General features: G+C 36.5%; 1 protein-coding gene across 1 annotated transcript in view; it reads left to right on the top strand.

The window, feature by feature from the left end:
• Nucleotides 1-9,253: 9,253 nt before the first annotated feature.
• The window catches only part of ZNF280C (zinc finger protein 280C), a gene marked incomplete at its 3' end in the record, with an annotated part of 43,595 nt that continues 35,187 nt past the window's right edge, over nt 9,254-17,661 (top strand). Inside the window, exons 1-5 of the mRNA XM_082681465.1 lie at nt 9,254-9,290; nt 9,413-9,459; nt 13,739-13,885; nt 16,508-16,567; nt 16,667-16,803. Of these exons, the coding sequence (XP_082537591.1) occupies nt 9,429-9,459; nt 13,739-13,885; nt 16,508-16,567; nt 16,667-16,803 (375 nt within the window). The 5' untranslated portion in view covers nt 9,254-9,290; nt 9,413-9,428. The remainder of the gene's footprint in view (nt 9,291-9,412; nt 9,460-13,738; nt 13,886-16,507; nt 16,568-16,666; nt 16,804-17,661) is intronic.

Genomic DNA, 17,661 nt, shown 5'->3' with positions numbered 1-17,661 from the left:
AGAAACCCGGATGTTTGGGGGGCGGGGGAGAAGCTGGCGTCTACCCATGAGTCAGCGCGCGTAGTTATATACTTCTACCCTCTTCTGAGGTGCTTATTCCGCGCTGAGAGTCGCCCCAGGCTGTGGCTGTGGACGCCGCCTAATGTTTTCACGCTCCTCCCTTTCCTCCTCCTCTTTCTCCTCCTCCGAGTCCCAGTCAGGCCGACCTGCTCCGCTCGCGGTAAGTGTCCCCCGCCCCCGCCTGCGCCGCGCGGAAGCAGGCAGGGGCTCTCCCGCGAGGCTATGGCCACCGTACTCTGAGGGCAGCTGAGGTGGCCCGGCCGTGAGGACTGCAGGTCGAGGGTCTGGATGCTGGCGTGCGTTGCCAGGATGGCCCAGGGCGCGGGGGAGGGGACGGACTTGGCGGCGCGGTGGCGGGTGGGCCACCATCTTGCACCAGTCCGGCGGGGGAGGCATCTCGGAAAGGTAGCTGCTTGGCGGCAGCGTTTGGCGGCCTGAGGGCCGGGGTCACTCGGTTGCCACTGCTGCCTCCTCACCTTCCGGGGCCTATGTGTCGGTCGGTCCCAGCCTGGTTTTGGCTTTTCTTTCTGGAGGCAACTCCCTTTGGTCTTTTGTATATATGATGCCGATGTTTGGCGAGACCCGCCCATCCCCACGGCTCTTCAGTCATGGGAATAGAGACCAGAGAGGGTTCCGAACTTTCTGGTCTCTTGGGCCCCTCCTTTCTGTCCTGATTCCCCCCCACCCAGGTTACTGGTCATTCAATGCTCACACCCTTGTTCTTGCCAAAGGGACTTCGCTCCTCCGTCATAGAAATCGTGCTCCATTCCGTTATTGTCTAGAGAAGAGCCCTGAGGAGAAACGTGGAGTTAGAGACACAGTTTTTTAACAGTGATCTTTGCAGGTTTTACTTAATGAGACGGAAAAAATTATCTCATTCTGAGGTTTTATCCTTCTCTAGACACGGAGGGAGTTCCTCTTAACTCATCCCAAGTTTTAATGCTTTTTTTAAAAAAGGAGAAATCAGAGCAGAAAATGTCAAGTGAACCAGCTTCTACAAGCACAGGAGGTCTACATCCAAGGAGTTCTCTTTGTTTGCAAAGATTTTTTAATCTGTGAACTTAAATTTTGCTTTTATTATTTTCAGGTTTGAACTGTGATTTTTAATGCCTTTTAGTGCCATTAAACATAAAATTAAAACCAAGAAGTAGAGTTTTAACTACAGAGGTCTGGTCTTAGCATTTGTGATGTGTCTTGCTTTGGGGGGTTACAGTGAAAACTCAAACTGTCTCCTTAAGCAGAAGCTTTACTAAGCCTATGAAGACACTGGGTTGCTTATAAAATTAAGGCTGTGTGCCCTTGATGTTTTAACATTTGTACAAGTCCCACTGCAGTTGTATCTTGCATTTGTATATTTCATGGCTATCACCTCTTTTGAGATGGGCTGTGGGGTGTTGATAGAACTGTTTAGAAGGTGAGGAAACAACCTCAAGGAGGAGACTTTACCGAGGTCATGTGGCTAGGAGTGATAGAACCAATTCTCGAACCTAGGTCTTCTGACTCCTCACCCAGTGCTTAATTCACTATATTGTGATCCATTTTTTATGAGAGTGAGGTGGTCAAGGAGAATAAGCATGGAGACTCACCTAAAATATATAAGTAACACTTTTCAATTCTCTTTTCCTTTATATTTAAAATATTTAAGACTTCATATCAACACAACATTGTAAATCAACTATACTTCAGTAAAATATTTTTTAAAAACTTCATATCTTTTCAACTTTTTTAGTATTTAAATAATATTGTTATTATTTCCAAGCATGTTGAAAAGTTGAAAAAAGTTCTACGTTGAAGGGATCCAAATTTCAGCTTCTTCTCTTCAACCCCTTTTCCCCAGTTAAGTTTTCTAGTCCAATCTGATTTTTTCAGCCCAGGGTTTTACTTCTCAGCATCAGCTTTCTTAGTGGAAGAGGAGAGTAAGGGGAAAGGATATATAATTCTGTACCTCCTCTTCTATCCAATTTGTTTTCTTTATTCAAGAGGACATTTAGATCCATACCGAAATTTTTCTGTCGTTCTTGTTATACCAGTTGGACAGGGGCAATACCTAAATGAATAGCAATTTTTGTGAATAGAAAGTAACCCATAGTTTTAGTGACAGATAGGGTATTGGAAATTTATATTGAAAATGTATTTTATTTCAAAAGTGACTTTTCAAAGATCAGAAATATTTGACATATTCACTAATTAAATACGTAGCCCTGAATATTTTTTCTTCTTGCTTCAGAGAAGGACTTAAAATATATATGATTTTCAGTCAGGTTGTTTTAAATAATGACCCCAGAAGACTTGTTTTACTCAGTAATTTGTATCAAACATGTGTCTAGACTTTTGAAATTCATTCATTGCAAAGCAGTTTTCTTTTAAGGAGTGTTTTAAATAATAGTATATCAGGAAAAGTAGTCATCCCTATGTACCATCTGGGTCCAATGGACAATTTTTATTTCATCTTTTATAAGTCATTTTAGAAATAATTTACATAAGAATAAAGAAATAGTGAAACCAGTTTTATTAGGTATTTAATAAGTGTTTAGACATGGTGTACGTCTTTGTATATACTTAGAAGAACAAAAAATACATTCCAGAAGCTGATAAAAGAATCCACTTGCGCGGGCCTCTCACTGTTTTTTTTGGTTTTTTTTTTTTTTTGCGCGGGCCTCTTACTGTTGTGGCCTCTCCCGTTGCGGAGCACAGGCTCCGGACACGCAGGCCCAGCGGCCATGGCTCACGGGCCCAGCCGCTCCGTGGCATGTGGGATCTTCCCGGACCAGGCACGGACCGGGCATGAGCCTGTGTCCCCTGCATCAGCAGGCGGACTCTCAACCACTGCGCCACCAGGGAAGCCCTCCACTTGTCTTTTGTTAAGACAGATATTAAAGACATTTGCAAAAATGTAAATCATTGTCATTCTTCTCCTTAAATTTTTTGTTTTTGAAATTGGTTATTTTAATTAAAAAATATTTATATGGACATGTAATGGGATTATTATTACTTTAAGTAAATTAATATATATTAAATTTTTTCTCAGTTTCAATTTCTAATATGGTAAGTATCAATAGATATAATCCACATAAACAGAAGGCTCATTGGGGTTCTCAATAAGTTTTAAGAATGAAGAGTGGACCTGAGCCCAAAAAAGTTTGAGAACTGCTGATCTGGTGTTCTTTATTTGTGACAGTATTTAACAGTTCTATACATGAACTAGAATTTTGTTTCTTTTTAGTGCTTATATTCATCAACTTGTATGATTTTCAGTAAAGAAGGAAAAGTTGAGCAAAATAATGCAAAGTATTGTACAGTAATTTTTCATGTGCTTCATTTAACCTTCCAGTAGTGCTGCAAGGAAGGTATTACTGTTTTCATTTTACAGATAGAAAAACTAAGTTCAAAGAGGCCAGTTAAATATCCTATAGGTTTGGCAACCAGAAAGTGGTAGACTTCAAATTCCCACTCAGTCGTTCAGCCCCTATGTCCAGTATTCCCATAATTGTGCTCCATATTTTTACTTGATATTTTCCCAGTGGATCAGTTTTACTTCTCTAAAATGTGAATTAATTAAGAATATATACTCCCTGAAGTTACTTTAGGAATTAATGATTATAGAATATCTTATGAAAGGGACTTCCCTGGTGGCACAGTGGTTAAGACTCTGTGCTCCCAATGCAGGGGGCCTGGTTCGACCCCTGGTCAGGAAACTAGATCCCACCTGCATGCTGCAACTAAGAGTTCACGTGCTGCAACTAAAGAGCCCACCTGCCGCAACTAAGAGATGGTGCAACCAAATAAATAAATAATTTTTTTAAAGAATAGCTTAGGAAACTTATTAAAACATTTATTATATAGTTCGTCTTTGAAAGGCCAATTATGCATTTGTCTTTTCTCCAGGTTATATCTTTTACATATCAATTACAATAAAAACATCTTATAGATAAAATCTTTACCCTGAATATGATCTAAAAATTACTTTGCAGAAAGTAAATTTTATTAGAGGGGTGGTCCGTCCCAAGAGCTAATTTTAAAATGTTTTAAAATATAGACAGTCTTTGCAAAGTATTATGCTAATGAATTTTAAACCTTAGCGTCAACTAGCTATTTTCTACATATAGATGAAGTATGAAAGTCAACAGACAAAAGTTGAGAACTTAAATTAGGGGGGAAATAGTAGAGTTATTAAAAATCTGCCCAAAATGTACCTGGACTTCGTGTGTTCAGGCTTTCAAAAAAATAAATCATTTCCACAATATAAAAGCTTCTTGGACAAAGAAAAGATGATGAGTCTATATTTTCCTTCTAAATTATATGTGATTTATTCCCAAAACCTGGTTTGAGAGTTTGAATTGTTTAGGTGCCAGTGAAATTGTCTAAGAAACCAAGGTATAATCCAGTGTTTCTTGGATTTGAGTACGGTACCAATTAATTCCTATTATAAGGAAAACATTTTCACAGACACCCTCTTACTTAAAATGTTTAAATATTATTCGAGTTCTTGTACAATCATAAAACAAAATAATCAAAACTGCAAAATCAATGCCATTCAAATCAACTTTAATACATTGAATAATGTATTTTGGTGAAACAAAGTCACTGACTACTTTTTTGAGTTTTTCATATCCATGATTCATATCTGTCTAAACAGTAGCAAGATTTTTCTGTTTAAACGTTTTCAATACCTTCATTTCTCTAGCTAACCATAAATACTGTCATTTTCCTTGCATTTAGTATAAATGCATCATTTAGATATTCCCTCCCTCTGTTCTTTTATTATTAGCCAGCAGCAGTAAAAGTGATAGTACTTGATGACAATGCATTAGTAAATACAGACAAAAAAATGAGTACTGGTATGATCCAACAGTTCCTCTTCTGAGTATTTATCCAGAGGAAACAAAAACACTAACTCAAAAAGATATCTGCACTCCCATGTTCATTGCAGCATTATTGTAATATAATGTTATAATATTATTGTAATAGCCAAGACATGGGAGAACCTAAGTGTCCATCTTTGGATGAACAAATAAAGAAAATGTGGAATACTATTCAGCCATAAAAAAGAAGGAAATCCTGCCATTTGCGACAACATGGATGGACCTTTAGGGCATTATGCTAAGCCAGACAAAGAAAGACAAATAACATATAATCTCACTGGTATGTGGAATCTTTAAACACACACACACACACACACACACACACACCTCATAGATACAGAGAACAGATTGGTGGTTGGGGGAGGGGGGACAAAATTGGGTGAACGTGGTCAAAAGGTACAAGCTTCCAGTTGTAAGTCCTGGGGATGTAATACAGTGTGGTGACTACAGTTAATAAGACTATTGTATATTTGAAGGTTGCTAAGAGAGTAGAGCTTAAAAGTTCTCATCACAAGAAAAAAAATTGTAACTATATGTGGTGATGGATGTTAACTAGACTTACTGTGGTGATAATTTTGCATATGCACATATATCAAATCATTGTGTTGTACACCTGAAACTAATATAATGTATGTCAGTTATATCTCAGTTTTTAAAAATGTGAGTACTGAAATTATGTAACTGAGCTTCGTTTTAAGGTAGTCATTCAGATGATCCTTGGAGTATGCTTATGTTAATATTTTAGATAGCAAAACAATGTATTGTTTTAGAGCTTTCTTGTACCATCTGGAATATAAGTATTTTCCTAGAGGTCTGTTAGTTTCAAAAATGTTGGGGTAATTTGTTGGAAAGTGTATTATTAATCTTGAATTGAATGTAAGTACCAGAAACTTAACTCAAAGTAGTTTGACCAGAAATGAACAATTATTCCCTCTCTTAACTGAAAAGTTCTAGTAGGTACTTTGCCTCCAAGCATGGCTTAGGTGTTTAAATGGTAGCAAAAGAACTTGAATGTCTCCCTGTCCTACCCTCTTTTTCTCTACTCCATAATCTTATGGTTTTGCTATTCTCTTTGTTGGCGTCTTTCTTAGGTAGTCTTTCTCCACATAGGGACTTCCATCACCACCAGGCTTATATCCTACCAGCTTATTATATGCTTAACAGCTTTATTGAGCTATAATTCACATAACATACAATTCACCCATTCAATGTACAATTCAGTGATTTTAGTACATTCACAGTGTTGTGCACCCATCACCACAATCAATTTTAAAACATTTTCGGACTTCCCTGGTGGTGCAGTGGCTAAGAATCTGCCTGCCAATGCAGGGGACACAGGTTCGAGCCCTGGTCCGGGAAGATCCCACATGCCACGGAGCAGCTAAGCCTGTGCACCACAGCTACTGAGCCTGTGCTCTAGAGCCCATGAGCCACAACTACTGAAAGCCCAAGCGCCTAGAGCCCGAGCTCTGCAGCAAGAGAAGCCACCGCAGTGAGAAGCCTGCACACCACAACAAAGAGTAGCCCCTACTCACCGCAACTAGAGAAAGCCCATGTGCAGCCATAAATAAATAAATAAATTTATTTTTTAAAAAAACAAAAAAACATTTTTTTTAATCACCCCATAAAGAAACCCCATACCCATTAGAAGTCACTCCTTATTTTCCCCCCAACCCTCCCAGCCCTAAGCAGCCACTACTCTATTTTCTGCCTTTATGGATATGCCATTTCTGGACATTTCCTATAAATGAAATCATACAATATGTGGTCTTTTTGACTGGTTTCTTTCATTTAGTATAATGTTCTCAAGGTCGGTCCATCCATCCATTTGGTAGTATATATCAGTACTTCATTCCTTTCTATGACAATATTATTCCATTGTATAGATATATCACATTTTGTTTCTCCATTAATCAGGCATTTGGGTTGTTTACTTTTTTTTTTTTTTTTGCAGTATGCGGGCCTCTCACTGCTGTGGCCTCTCCTGTTGCAGAGCACAGGCTCTGGACGCGCAGGCTCAGCAGCCATGGCTCACGGCCCCAGCCGCTCCGCGGCATGTGGGATCTTCCCAGACCGGGGCACGAACCCGTGTCCCCTGCATCGGCAGGCGGACTCTCAACCACTGCGCCACCAGGGAAGCCCTGGGTTGTTTACTTTTTGCTATTATCAATAATACTTCTATGAACTTTCATCTACAAGTTTTTGTGTACACATACGTGTTCAATTCTCTCTTGCTAGGAGTGGAATTGCTGGGTCATATGGTAACTTTAAGTTTGCGAGGAATTGCCAAAGTGTTTTCCACAGTGTCTGCACCATTTTATACTCCTACCAGCAGTGTATGTGGGTTCCAATTTCTCCGTATCCTTGCCAGCACTTGTTATTGTTTGTCTTTTTGGTTATAACCATCCTAGTGGGTGTGAAATTGTATCTATTACTTTTTAAAATATTTTATTTTGTGGTAAAATACACATAACATACAATTTACTATTGTAACTATTTTAATCCACTAATGTTTTTTTTAATTTTTGTAGAATTAACTCTTAAAAGATAGTTGAATTTTAGATGTATAAAAGCTGAAACAAAATATATGTATGTAAATTATAATTATTTATACATGCAGTCTCCAAAAACTGAATGGGTTGTGCTGGAGGAGGTCTTTCATTAGTCAGTTACTTGGAATTAGTCAGTTACTTGTGAGTAGCTGAGGTGGAGAGTTCTTTTCCGCTTATTTTGGTGCCAACTCTGAGTTGCAGAACCTAGAGACCCTTTGGAGTTGCCCTTACAGGGATTCTAAGCTACTTCTTGCATATTTTGCTAGATATTCCATTTCTCTAACAGATGATTTAATGTCCCATGGAATTCCTTGCCTTGCCACCAAAACTGTTAGTTTTGGGGGGGCTCAACTACCTTATTGGATAGCACAGCTTTAGACTGAAGTTATGGATCTAATGGCATCTGAGAGTGTTTATGAATGTACCAACTGAGGCTCCTTGGTGGCTGCTATCAGCCTCAAAAGGTACTGCTGTAGTCATGGGCAGTGGATATGACTTGTTTATATAGACTACTCGTACATTTAGTACCAATTTAGGGTATTTGTACCAATAGATATTGTATATGATCATTTAATAAAAGGATTCTATATGAGTCTCAAATGCTGTACAGTTGTGACTTAAAAAATGTTCTATATTCTTCGTAGCAGTAGGTCCTTAATGCTGAGCAAGAATTGTTGTGTATTTATCTACTTGACATATGCATTACCTTAATTCTCGTTTAGGGACAAGCAATAACTATTCAGATAATTAAGTTCAGAGGTTTTAATTAGCCAAACCTCAGAAATAGGGGAATTTACTTAAGTACAGAATTCACTAGATTCTTGTAATAGTAATTCAAACATTTATACCAGTAAGTTCTTCTGGAGTTAAAGTCGTTTTTTTCCTTTGACCTAATTCAGTCTAAATGATTTGGAATTGGAAAAAGCAAGAAAGCTTGCTTTTGCTACTCTGAGGATTATGACAAATGTGGAAACTCGGTTAACTCTATTTATCTTAATACTTTAGAGTATTGATGTTTAAGTTTTAACTTTTTAAAATAGCTGAAATAGTTTTTTAAGCATGTTTATCTTGTATGTAAAAAAATGTGTATGTGCATGAGAATTCAGAACAGAAATTCCTGTTTTAAAGAAAGCAATTTAAATGTTTTTTTGAAAATGTTTAATGTTACAGCTTTTTAAAAAGCCCAAAGAAACGTAGACATTAGATTGTAAACTTCTGAAGGCAAGGACTATGATTTATTCTTCTTAATTTTTTCCCTAGAACTGAGCACATTCCATTGAGTACAGAGGCAATGAGTAATTATTTTTAATGAGTTAATCTATGATAAAGTGTATCCAACTAATTTTCTGTTCCTTTCAGTTAGCGTTGATAAGAAACAAAACCTAAAAATTTCTTTGAATGTGTTTTTTTATAATATTAATTTATTTCTGAAATGTAAAGAGCAACAGTTAAAGGTCAATGTTACTTAGCATTTCAAAATTCAGATTTACGAAGGCATGTATTACAGGGTGATTACTCATTTACAGAAGGGTGTCTTTCAAAAATTATTTGTAGTTTAATAGTTTCAGATTTCTTCAAATAATAAATGCTTATTACATTCAGCATTTTATTTACAAAATTTGCATTCATTCAGGAATGAACCAATTATGGAAAGTGAGTAGCATGTGTATATCAAACTCAAAAGGTAAACTTTTTGTAGAGAAAAATATTTAATGTGTGTACATTTAATTTAATAAATCCACCCTAATAGTAAGTATCTTTATTTTATAGGGCAGAAAACTAAGAGCTACCTTGCTACCTTGTCTGAAGTCACATGGTGAGTTTCTGGAGATTGAAATTAGACCCAAGATTTCTGAATCCCAAGTATCATGTTTCAGTATATTTGGTGTTACTTAAAGTGACTCATAAAATTGATTGATGTCATGTGTTAATGCATAGGTGACTCTGCAACTTGATGGACAACGACAACCCTTTTCAACCAAAAAGTAAGTATTGCTGCTGCAAGTGATACTAGTGTACTTGGGTCTTGTACTGATAACCTTACTTCATGAGGAAAGGTGAGAGAGACAGAGGTGGGCACGTTAAAAAAACACACAAAAACACTTAAATTTATTAAAGTAATACCATAGTATAAAAGAAATACATACAATAAAAATGTCAGTAAAGTAGAAATGAAGTGTTTCTTCCTCATTTCCAGAGATAACTACTATTATTGGGTTGGTATACATAATCACAGACTTTTTTCTATGCATAGACAAAAAATAAATTATTTCTAAATAAGATCATACTGTACATGCTATTATGTGCCCTTACAATTTTTTACTCAACCATCTATCTTGAATATATTGACAGTGTCGGTACCCAGTTAAAAAGAATGAGGAAGACCTATGTATCAACATGGCATTAAGACCATGGTATTAACGTAGATATAAATTTCTTTATTATCAGTATACATGGGTCTCTCATTTTTTTTAATTTGGCATTGCCTGACTTTGCCTAGTTCCTTAGCCCTTAGATTACCATATGTTAAGTGCATACTGCATATCCAGTAGACTACTGTGTGTAAAAGGAAATGTAAAGGAAGAAGAAAATATGTTCTTTACTCTCAAGGAGCTTACTTTGGAGTTAGACATGCACAGTTAAGACACATTAAGAAATAGCAGTTTGAGATTATATATAGTATATTCTGAGTTGCCTGGCATAGGCTGTCAGTGTAGTAAAAGGTGGAAGAAAAACAGGGTCTAATAGTTTATCGAGGAGTTACAATTGAACCAAGAGTTGGGAAGGAGTAGGGAATTAATATTTTGTTGAGTATTGCTTGAAGTTAGATACTTATATAGCTTTTCCCTAAATCTACATTACCACTTCTATTAGGTAGATATTACACCCATATTTTAGGTGAGGAAACAGATTCAAGTAATTTCTCCAGAGTTACATTAGAAATGGTGCAATGAAGATTTGAGCTATTCAATTTGATGTCAAGTCCATGCTCTTTCTACTATACTTGAATAATATGGACAGTATAAGGTAAGGAGGAAGGGTATTTTAGATGGAAAAAACAGTACAAATGAGGGCTCTGAGGGACACAATATGCAAATGCTAAACTATGAATTACACTCTTAATTATTTCACTTAGAGCATTCTGTATATATTTTTTTAAGTAAGGTTTAGAAAAGAGATAGGTTCTTAAAATTGGTTACATTTGGGAGGGTGGAAGATTTTTTTATTTCTTTTATGGTAGGTGAACTACTAAGCATTAAACAACACTATGCTAAGAAATTATTTGTATAGAAGGGGAAACTACATTTTAAAAATTTGTTAGAAAATAGCACCAATTTATTAACGTGTTTCTTTTGTATGCCATCCCCAAATCATTATATTCACATAGTACCTTTTAATTTTGAGTCAAAAGTAGAAATGACATTGTTTTAATCTAGTAAAATTACCTTTAGAAATTATTTAATTTAAAAGATAAATTTTAGATATCATTGTCTAATAAAAAAAGGATATCATTGTCTAAGCCAGAACTCTAGAGCTATTATTTTGTTTTGTTTTTATTTTTTCAAAGTTGTTACCCCATCCACATCTTACTCCATATATCTAGTGCCACTTATATCCATCTTCATTGCTATTATTTTAATTTGGGTGCATTTTTAAAAATAATACATAGTTTAAAAAAGACAATCAGAAATTTATAGGTTGCATACCCACAGATTCTTGAAAAGTAAGAGAGCAAGCAAGAGAGAGGTGTGCGTGTGTTTTGGGCCTACGTACTCCCTATTTTTTCAAGGCATCCACTTTGAATAGTTTAGCTGTTTTTCTAATAATTAGTTTCATATTTCTAAATTTTTGAAATATGTACTGCTGTCTCTTGAATCATCAGTTTTTGCCATTATCTAATGATTTTTCCATTAAGAAATAGGAGGATTTTAGTTTTCGTACACTTAACCACCACCCCCAAGCACCTCCCAATGTAGTTATATCTCAATTTTTGGTTAAATCATATTTGATGTTTTTATTGTGATGACTATAACAAATATTGTTTGCTGATGAGCATAGTATTGATACGATGGTAATAATATATTATGGATACATTTCCTTTTTCTTTTTTTTTTTATATCCAGCAATTTAAATTTTTTGGTTTTTAAAATTTGATACATTTATTAAAATTTATAGCCAAGTCTTCTCACACCCTTCTGTAGCCTCTTAAGTTGATTTTCTATATGGTAAAACTTGTCAGGTAATCTAACAATTTGATTGTTAATCTGTGTGTGTGTGTGTGTGTGTGTGTGTGTGTGTGTGTGTGTGTGTTTGGTCTCCTAGAGACATTCCTCCTGGGAGTAATGGTCGTCTCTACTCTGGCTGGTTGCTCTCTAGACCTGTTGAATGGCTATTGTCCTGGGACTTCCCTTTGTCTTTGTATTGTGTTGAATGTCATGTTTTCTGCATTCTGTCTTCCTCCTTAAGTCTCATATTTTGATGGGGGTCTTCCTAAGATAGAAAGGGTGAATGGGAGGTAAATTTTGTGTGATGTTGCTGGTCTTTATTCTTTTTTCTTTTTAAAGGTTGCGTTTTTATTTATTTTATTCATTATTTATTTTTGGCTGTGTTGGGTCTTTGTTGCTGTGCATGGGCTTTCTCTAGTTACGGCGAGCGGGGGCTATGCTTCATTGCAGTGCGCTGGCTTCTCACTGTGGTGGCTTCTCTTATTGCGGAGCACAGGCTCTAGGCACACTGGCTTCAGTAGTTGTGGCACGCAGTCTCAGTAGTTGTGGTGCACGGGCTTATTTGCTCCGTGGCATGTGGGATCTTCCCGGACCAGGGCTCAAGCCTGTGTCCCTTGCATTGGCAGGCGGATTCTTAACCACTGCACCGCCAGGGAAGTCCCATGGATCTTTATTCTTGATGAAAGAATGTGTAACTTCATGCTTGACGAAAATCTTGGCTGGGTATAGAATTCTAAATTGAAAATTATTTTTACTAAGACTTTTGAAATCATTATTCCAACTTTCTTCTCTTCCTCTCTCTCTCTCTCTCTCTCTCTCTCTCTCTCTCTCTCTCTCTCTCTCTCTCTCAGACTTTAGGATATTCTCTTTATTTCCAGCATTCTGAAATTTCATGATTTGTCCATCTACTGTAGGTTTTTTTCTTGATCATTGTGCTAGGTGCTGGTGGATCCTTTCCATCTAGAGATTTATGTCCTTTAGAACTGGGAATTTTTCTTGTATTTTTCCTTTGATTATATCCCCTTTTTTCTCTGTTCTTTTCTGGGCCGTTATTACGTGAGTTGTACCTTTGAAATTGATTTTATAACAAACTTGTCTTCTCTATTTAGTATATGTATACTTTTTGACTTTTAGTTCCACTTACGGGCTGTTTACTCAATTTTGGCATTTTATTTTTCTTTACTGAATTTTGGCTATTTTATTTTTAATCTTTTTGCTTTGAGAATATTACTTTTTATAACATTCTTATCTTATCTCTTTAAAAATGCTAATTACAGTCTCTAATGTTTTCTCTTGTTCTCTGTATTATCTGTGTTTTCTTTAATATCTTTTGGTCCATTTTATTACTTTGGTCTTTCACATTGGAGATTTTAGTCATATTTCTGGGGCTTATTGGGTGTCTATCCATATTTAAGAATGAGGCACTAAAATGCTTCCTGGTAGCTCTGTGTGATTGGTCAGCACTTGTAGGCTGGTGGTATCCACAGTGTGTTCTTTACTTAGTTTCTTCAGGTGAGAAATGCATAATCTGCTCTGGGATGGAATAAACCTCACTTAATTATCCTATTTTTGTTCCAGCATTTCATCCCTGCCTTGTCCTGTGCCTGGTATCCCTGAATCTGGTTCAGTTTTTCTAGCATATCTCCCACCTGTTGCTTCTTATTCTCAGTTTATCTCCCTTTTGTTAATACAGAAGTTTGTGGGGGGTTTTCAGATAATAGGTACAATCCTTTCATGGATATAATCATATTCTAGTCATAAAACTGAAACTCACTTTGATTGGATTTGATTGTTCCTAACATTTATTAGCCACTGTAAATAACTACTGTCATCCATTATCTATCTAGCTAGATTAATTTTACTAGTTTAGATATTAGAGGTTGAGTTCCAAGTTTCATACTGCTGTTACCATTTACTGACAAATATCAGTTCAGTAATTGCTATCAGAATATTAAAGTACATCTTAAATATCATACTATGTATTGCAAAAAAACGTATTTAAAAAATAAAATTTGATTCTCTCTTTTTGAAAAATTAGATAATTCCAAAATGGCAGAACTGTTCATGGAATGTGAAGAAGAAGATCTGGAACCATGGCAGAAGAAAGTAGAAGGAATTGAGGATGAAGACGATGATGAGCTGATCTTTGTTGGAGAGATACAAAGTTCAAAACCAGCCATTTCAAGTAAGCATTCACTTTCAGTGAAGCAAAGTTTTATAAGATGTTGCTTCTAATGGAAAACCTGGGGCTGTCTTATATGTCCTTGTTACTCTATAAGGAGCTGGAGGTGAGAGAGAGAGAGCATAGAGGTCAATAAGAATTTGTGAGAATCAGAGGGAGAATGTGGTTGGGGACTTGAATAAGGAGATGTGAGAGGTAAAAATATCATATGAGAGAAAAGGAAAATGTTAACTAAATTACCTAAAGGTTAAGATTACCTAACAACATTGTAGGCCTTTTGAGATTAGAAATCATAATTTTATTGGAGCCAAGTAGCCTATTTACTTGTTTATTTGTTAATTTTTCTTTTTTTCCCTTAAGCCCAAATGTACCCGGAAAAGGAAGTGTTGGAATGCTTTGCTTAAAATATCAGACTACTAAATAAGTTTGTGTTAGTCTCTGATGGAGTTTCTTACACCCAGGCAAGTGCCTCATCAGAGTCATCTTGATTCATGGCTACAAAAATTAAAAGGTGCTGGTCTGTGTACCAACATGGCCATTAGCTTCTGGCCACACCCATCTTTCAGCAACTCCTGATTACTGTATATTCATGAAGAATATACAGTGGCCTGATCTTCAGCTGCTATATTGGGATGATGCAGGCAGTCAGCACACTTAATCCTTAATCCACACTTTCTAGGAGAATATGTCCAGTACCTTTGTGGATTTCTGGTAGAGTAATTAGACTTGACATTGTTATAATGTTAAAGTGAAGATATTAATGATGTCCAATCAGAAATGTGTAAAATGCAGAGGAACAACATACTGAGTTTCAGTGGAGAATGAGGAAACAGATTCTTTCTCATTATACTTACTTTTGTTAAGCTAGGAGAATTTACCAAAGAATGTAGCCAGCATACCAGTGTTTTCTTACTTACTATGGCAGTGCATAATAGTGTAGTTTAGAGAAAAGTTTGTAACTTTCTGAAAGCCTAGTTCTTACTTCTCTTGACTCTGAACTTAGAATAGCACTTCTATTCAGTTTTATAAAAGGTAGAATAATTTAATTTAGTTTAATTCTCGGTATCACTTCCTGTGGCAAATTGAGAGATGCTAAGTGGAGTGCAACTTCAAAGAAGTAGGCATGTTGGCATATTTGCTGCCGATAGAGGAACAGAATATTCTCTTAATGTTCCCTAGTCACTGTGATTATTTTTATACTGAAATATTGCCATATTTCAATATTATTCAAATCATCTTATTGAAAGCATGACAGTTCACATTGGATTTATATCAGTTATAGATGACTAGTACTCAACTAGAATAATGTGTATTAGTATTTTTTTTAATATCCGTTTTTTAAAATTAATTTATTTATTTTTGACTGCATTGGGTCTTCATTGCTGCGTGTGGGCTTTCTCTAGTTGCAGCAAGCAGGGGCTACTCTTCATTGCGGTGTACAGGCTTCTCATTGCAGTGGCTTCTCTTGTTGTGCAGCACGGGCTCTAGGTGTGCGGGCTTCAGTAGTTGTGGCACACAGACTCAGTAGTTGTGGCTCATGGGCTCTAGAGTGCAGGTTCCATAGTTGTGGTGCACGGGCTTAGTTGCTCCGCGGCATGTGGGACCTTCCGGGACCAGGGCTCGAACCCTTATCCCCTGCATTGGCAGGCGGATTCTTAACCACTGCACCACCAAGAAAGTCCTGTATTAGTTTTAAGTGATTCTGTCAGAAAGAAAATTGACCCCAGTGAAATTTCTTTTCTAAATAACTCAGAATTTAAATGATTTTATTGATGTTTTATGTGTGAGCCATAAAATATTTTAGCATATGGAACATGAGCTAAATATTTAAAAAGAACCACTGTAAGAGGGGGGATAAAAACTTGTGTTTGATACACTGCAGTCACCAAAAAGTACTATAGGAATAGCTCTTTACTGGTTTGGGTAAATACTTACCTTGAATTTCTGAACAAAAACAATACCAGGTTGTTTGAATGAGCAGATTTTTCTCCTAGAAGACTTCTGTAGTGCTTAGTCAGAAACCCTACTTTTGTGTGACCCTTTATAGAATTATTTTATGAGATCTGGTTCTTTTCTACTAGGAGGGGAAAAAGGAAATTTTTTGATGTCTTATGGGATTTTTTGGTCTGCTTTGTATCTTCTCCTGATTAGCAGTTTTCTAAATTTTCATTTGATTTCTCAATAACCTAGAAGTTATGGGTTCACATGGGTATACGAGTGAGCAATATTAAACTGATACAGAAAGAAGGTCATGTCAGGCTCAAATTGACTTTTGGTGTAGTAGGTAGATATGAGATACTTTTGTAAACTCTAGATTCAATTTAGTCTGCAGTCTCTGATGGTATCCCTTTCAGAAGTCAAGAGTAACGGTACAGATAATCCATCAGCTTGCCCATAATGAAGCTTCCAGGCTTTTAGGGGTGTGAATGTGGCATGGAGATTGGGGAAGGACTTGATTTCCAGTCACAATAACCCAGGTCTATATACAACCCTGTCACCATTAAGAGAAAAAAATATACTTCAACTATTGGTTATATATGGATATATTTTTGGAAAGTTTTTTCTATTATCTTAATATATATTTCATTCAAATAAAAATTTTTTAAATAAATATAATTTTTACAGATATTTTGAACAGAGGTACTCCCAGCTCATCTTCAAAGGAATTAAAGACAGTCAGTCAAGGTATAGTATTATTGTATTATTTTAATTTTAAAGTGAAATATTTTGACAAAATTGGTTGTGTAGAGAAATATTCAATATTTTTGTAATTTTAAAATACAGGTGTTACTGATGTTTTCAAGCCTACAAGTGAATTCTACAAACACCCGACATCAGATCCAGTGGCTGCCTTGCCTAGACTTCATCCTGAATCTAAATCTTCACATAGCTCTGATACTGTTCAGAGCATGTCTAAACCTGTAAGTGTTTCTAAAACTACAGAATTAGATCAGGGACACAGTGGATATTATAATACCCAGTCAGAATTGTGGACTATCATAGTTAGTCACCATCCCAGTAGAAACATAATCACTATCAGAAAATGTCACCATCTTCAAAGTGAGAGAGTGACATGGACATATATACACTACCAAACGTAAAATAGATAGCTAGTGGGAAGCAGCCACATAGCACAGGGAGATCAGCTCGGTGCTTTGTGACCACCTAGAGGGGTGGGATAGGGAGGGTGGGAGGGAGGGAGATGCAAGAGGGAAGAGATATGGGGACATATGTATATGTATAACTGATTCACTTTGTTATAAAGCAGAAACTGGCACACCATTGTAAAGCAATTATACTCTAATAAAGATGTTAAAAAAAAAAAGGAGCAAGGGAAAGTGGAAGGGCTATTACAAACAAGGAGTCTGTGATTGGGAGAATGGGATTAACACATATATACCATTTTTTTAACATCTTTATTAGAGTATAAAAAAAGAAAATGTCACCATCTTTATGATGGCTCAGCCAATACCCAAAATAATAGCTGCAGGAACTAACTATCCAACCTGTCAATAAATCAGGTAATATGCTTAAATAGGTGTAATATTGAAAACTATGCTATCGAAAGGTGAGTAAAAAAGTATAATCAGTAATGAAAATTGCATAATGGCAAAATTCTTAAGACAGTAAACTGAACCAGGCATTCTTTTTTTTTTTTTTTTTTGCGGTACACGGGCCTCTCACTGTTGTGGCCTTTCCCGTTGTGGGGTACAGGCTCTGGACGCGCAGGCTCAGCGGCCATGGCTCACGGGCCCAGCCGCTCCGCGGCACGTGGGATC

This window comes from Grampus griseus (assembly GCF_964374135.1).
Source record: "Grampus griseus genome assembly, chromosome: X".
Classification (NCBI taxonomy): domain Eukaryota; kingdom Metazoa; phylum Chordata; class Mammalia; order Artiodactyla; family Delphinidae; genus Grampus; species Grampus griseus.
This window is presented reverse-complemented; position numbering and strand designations above follow the sequence as displayed.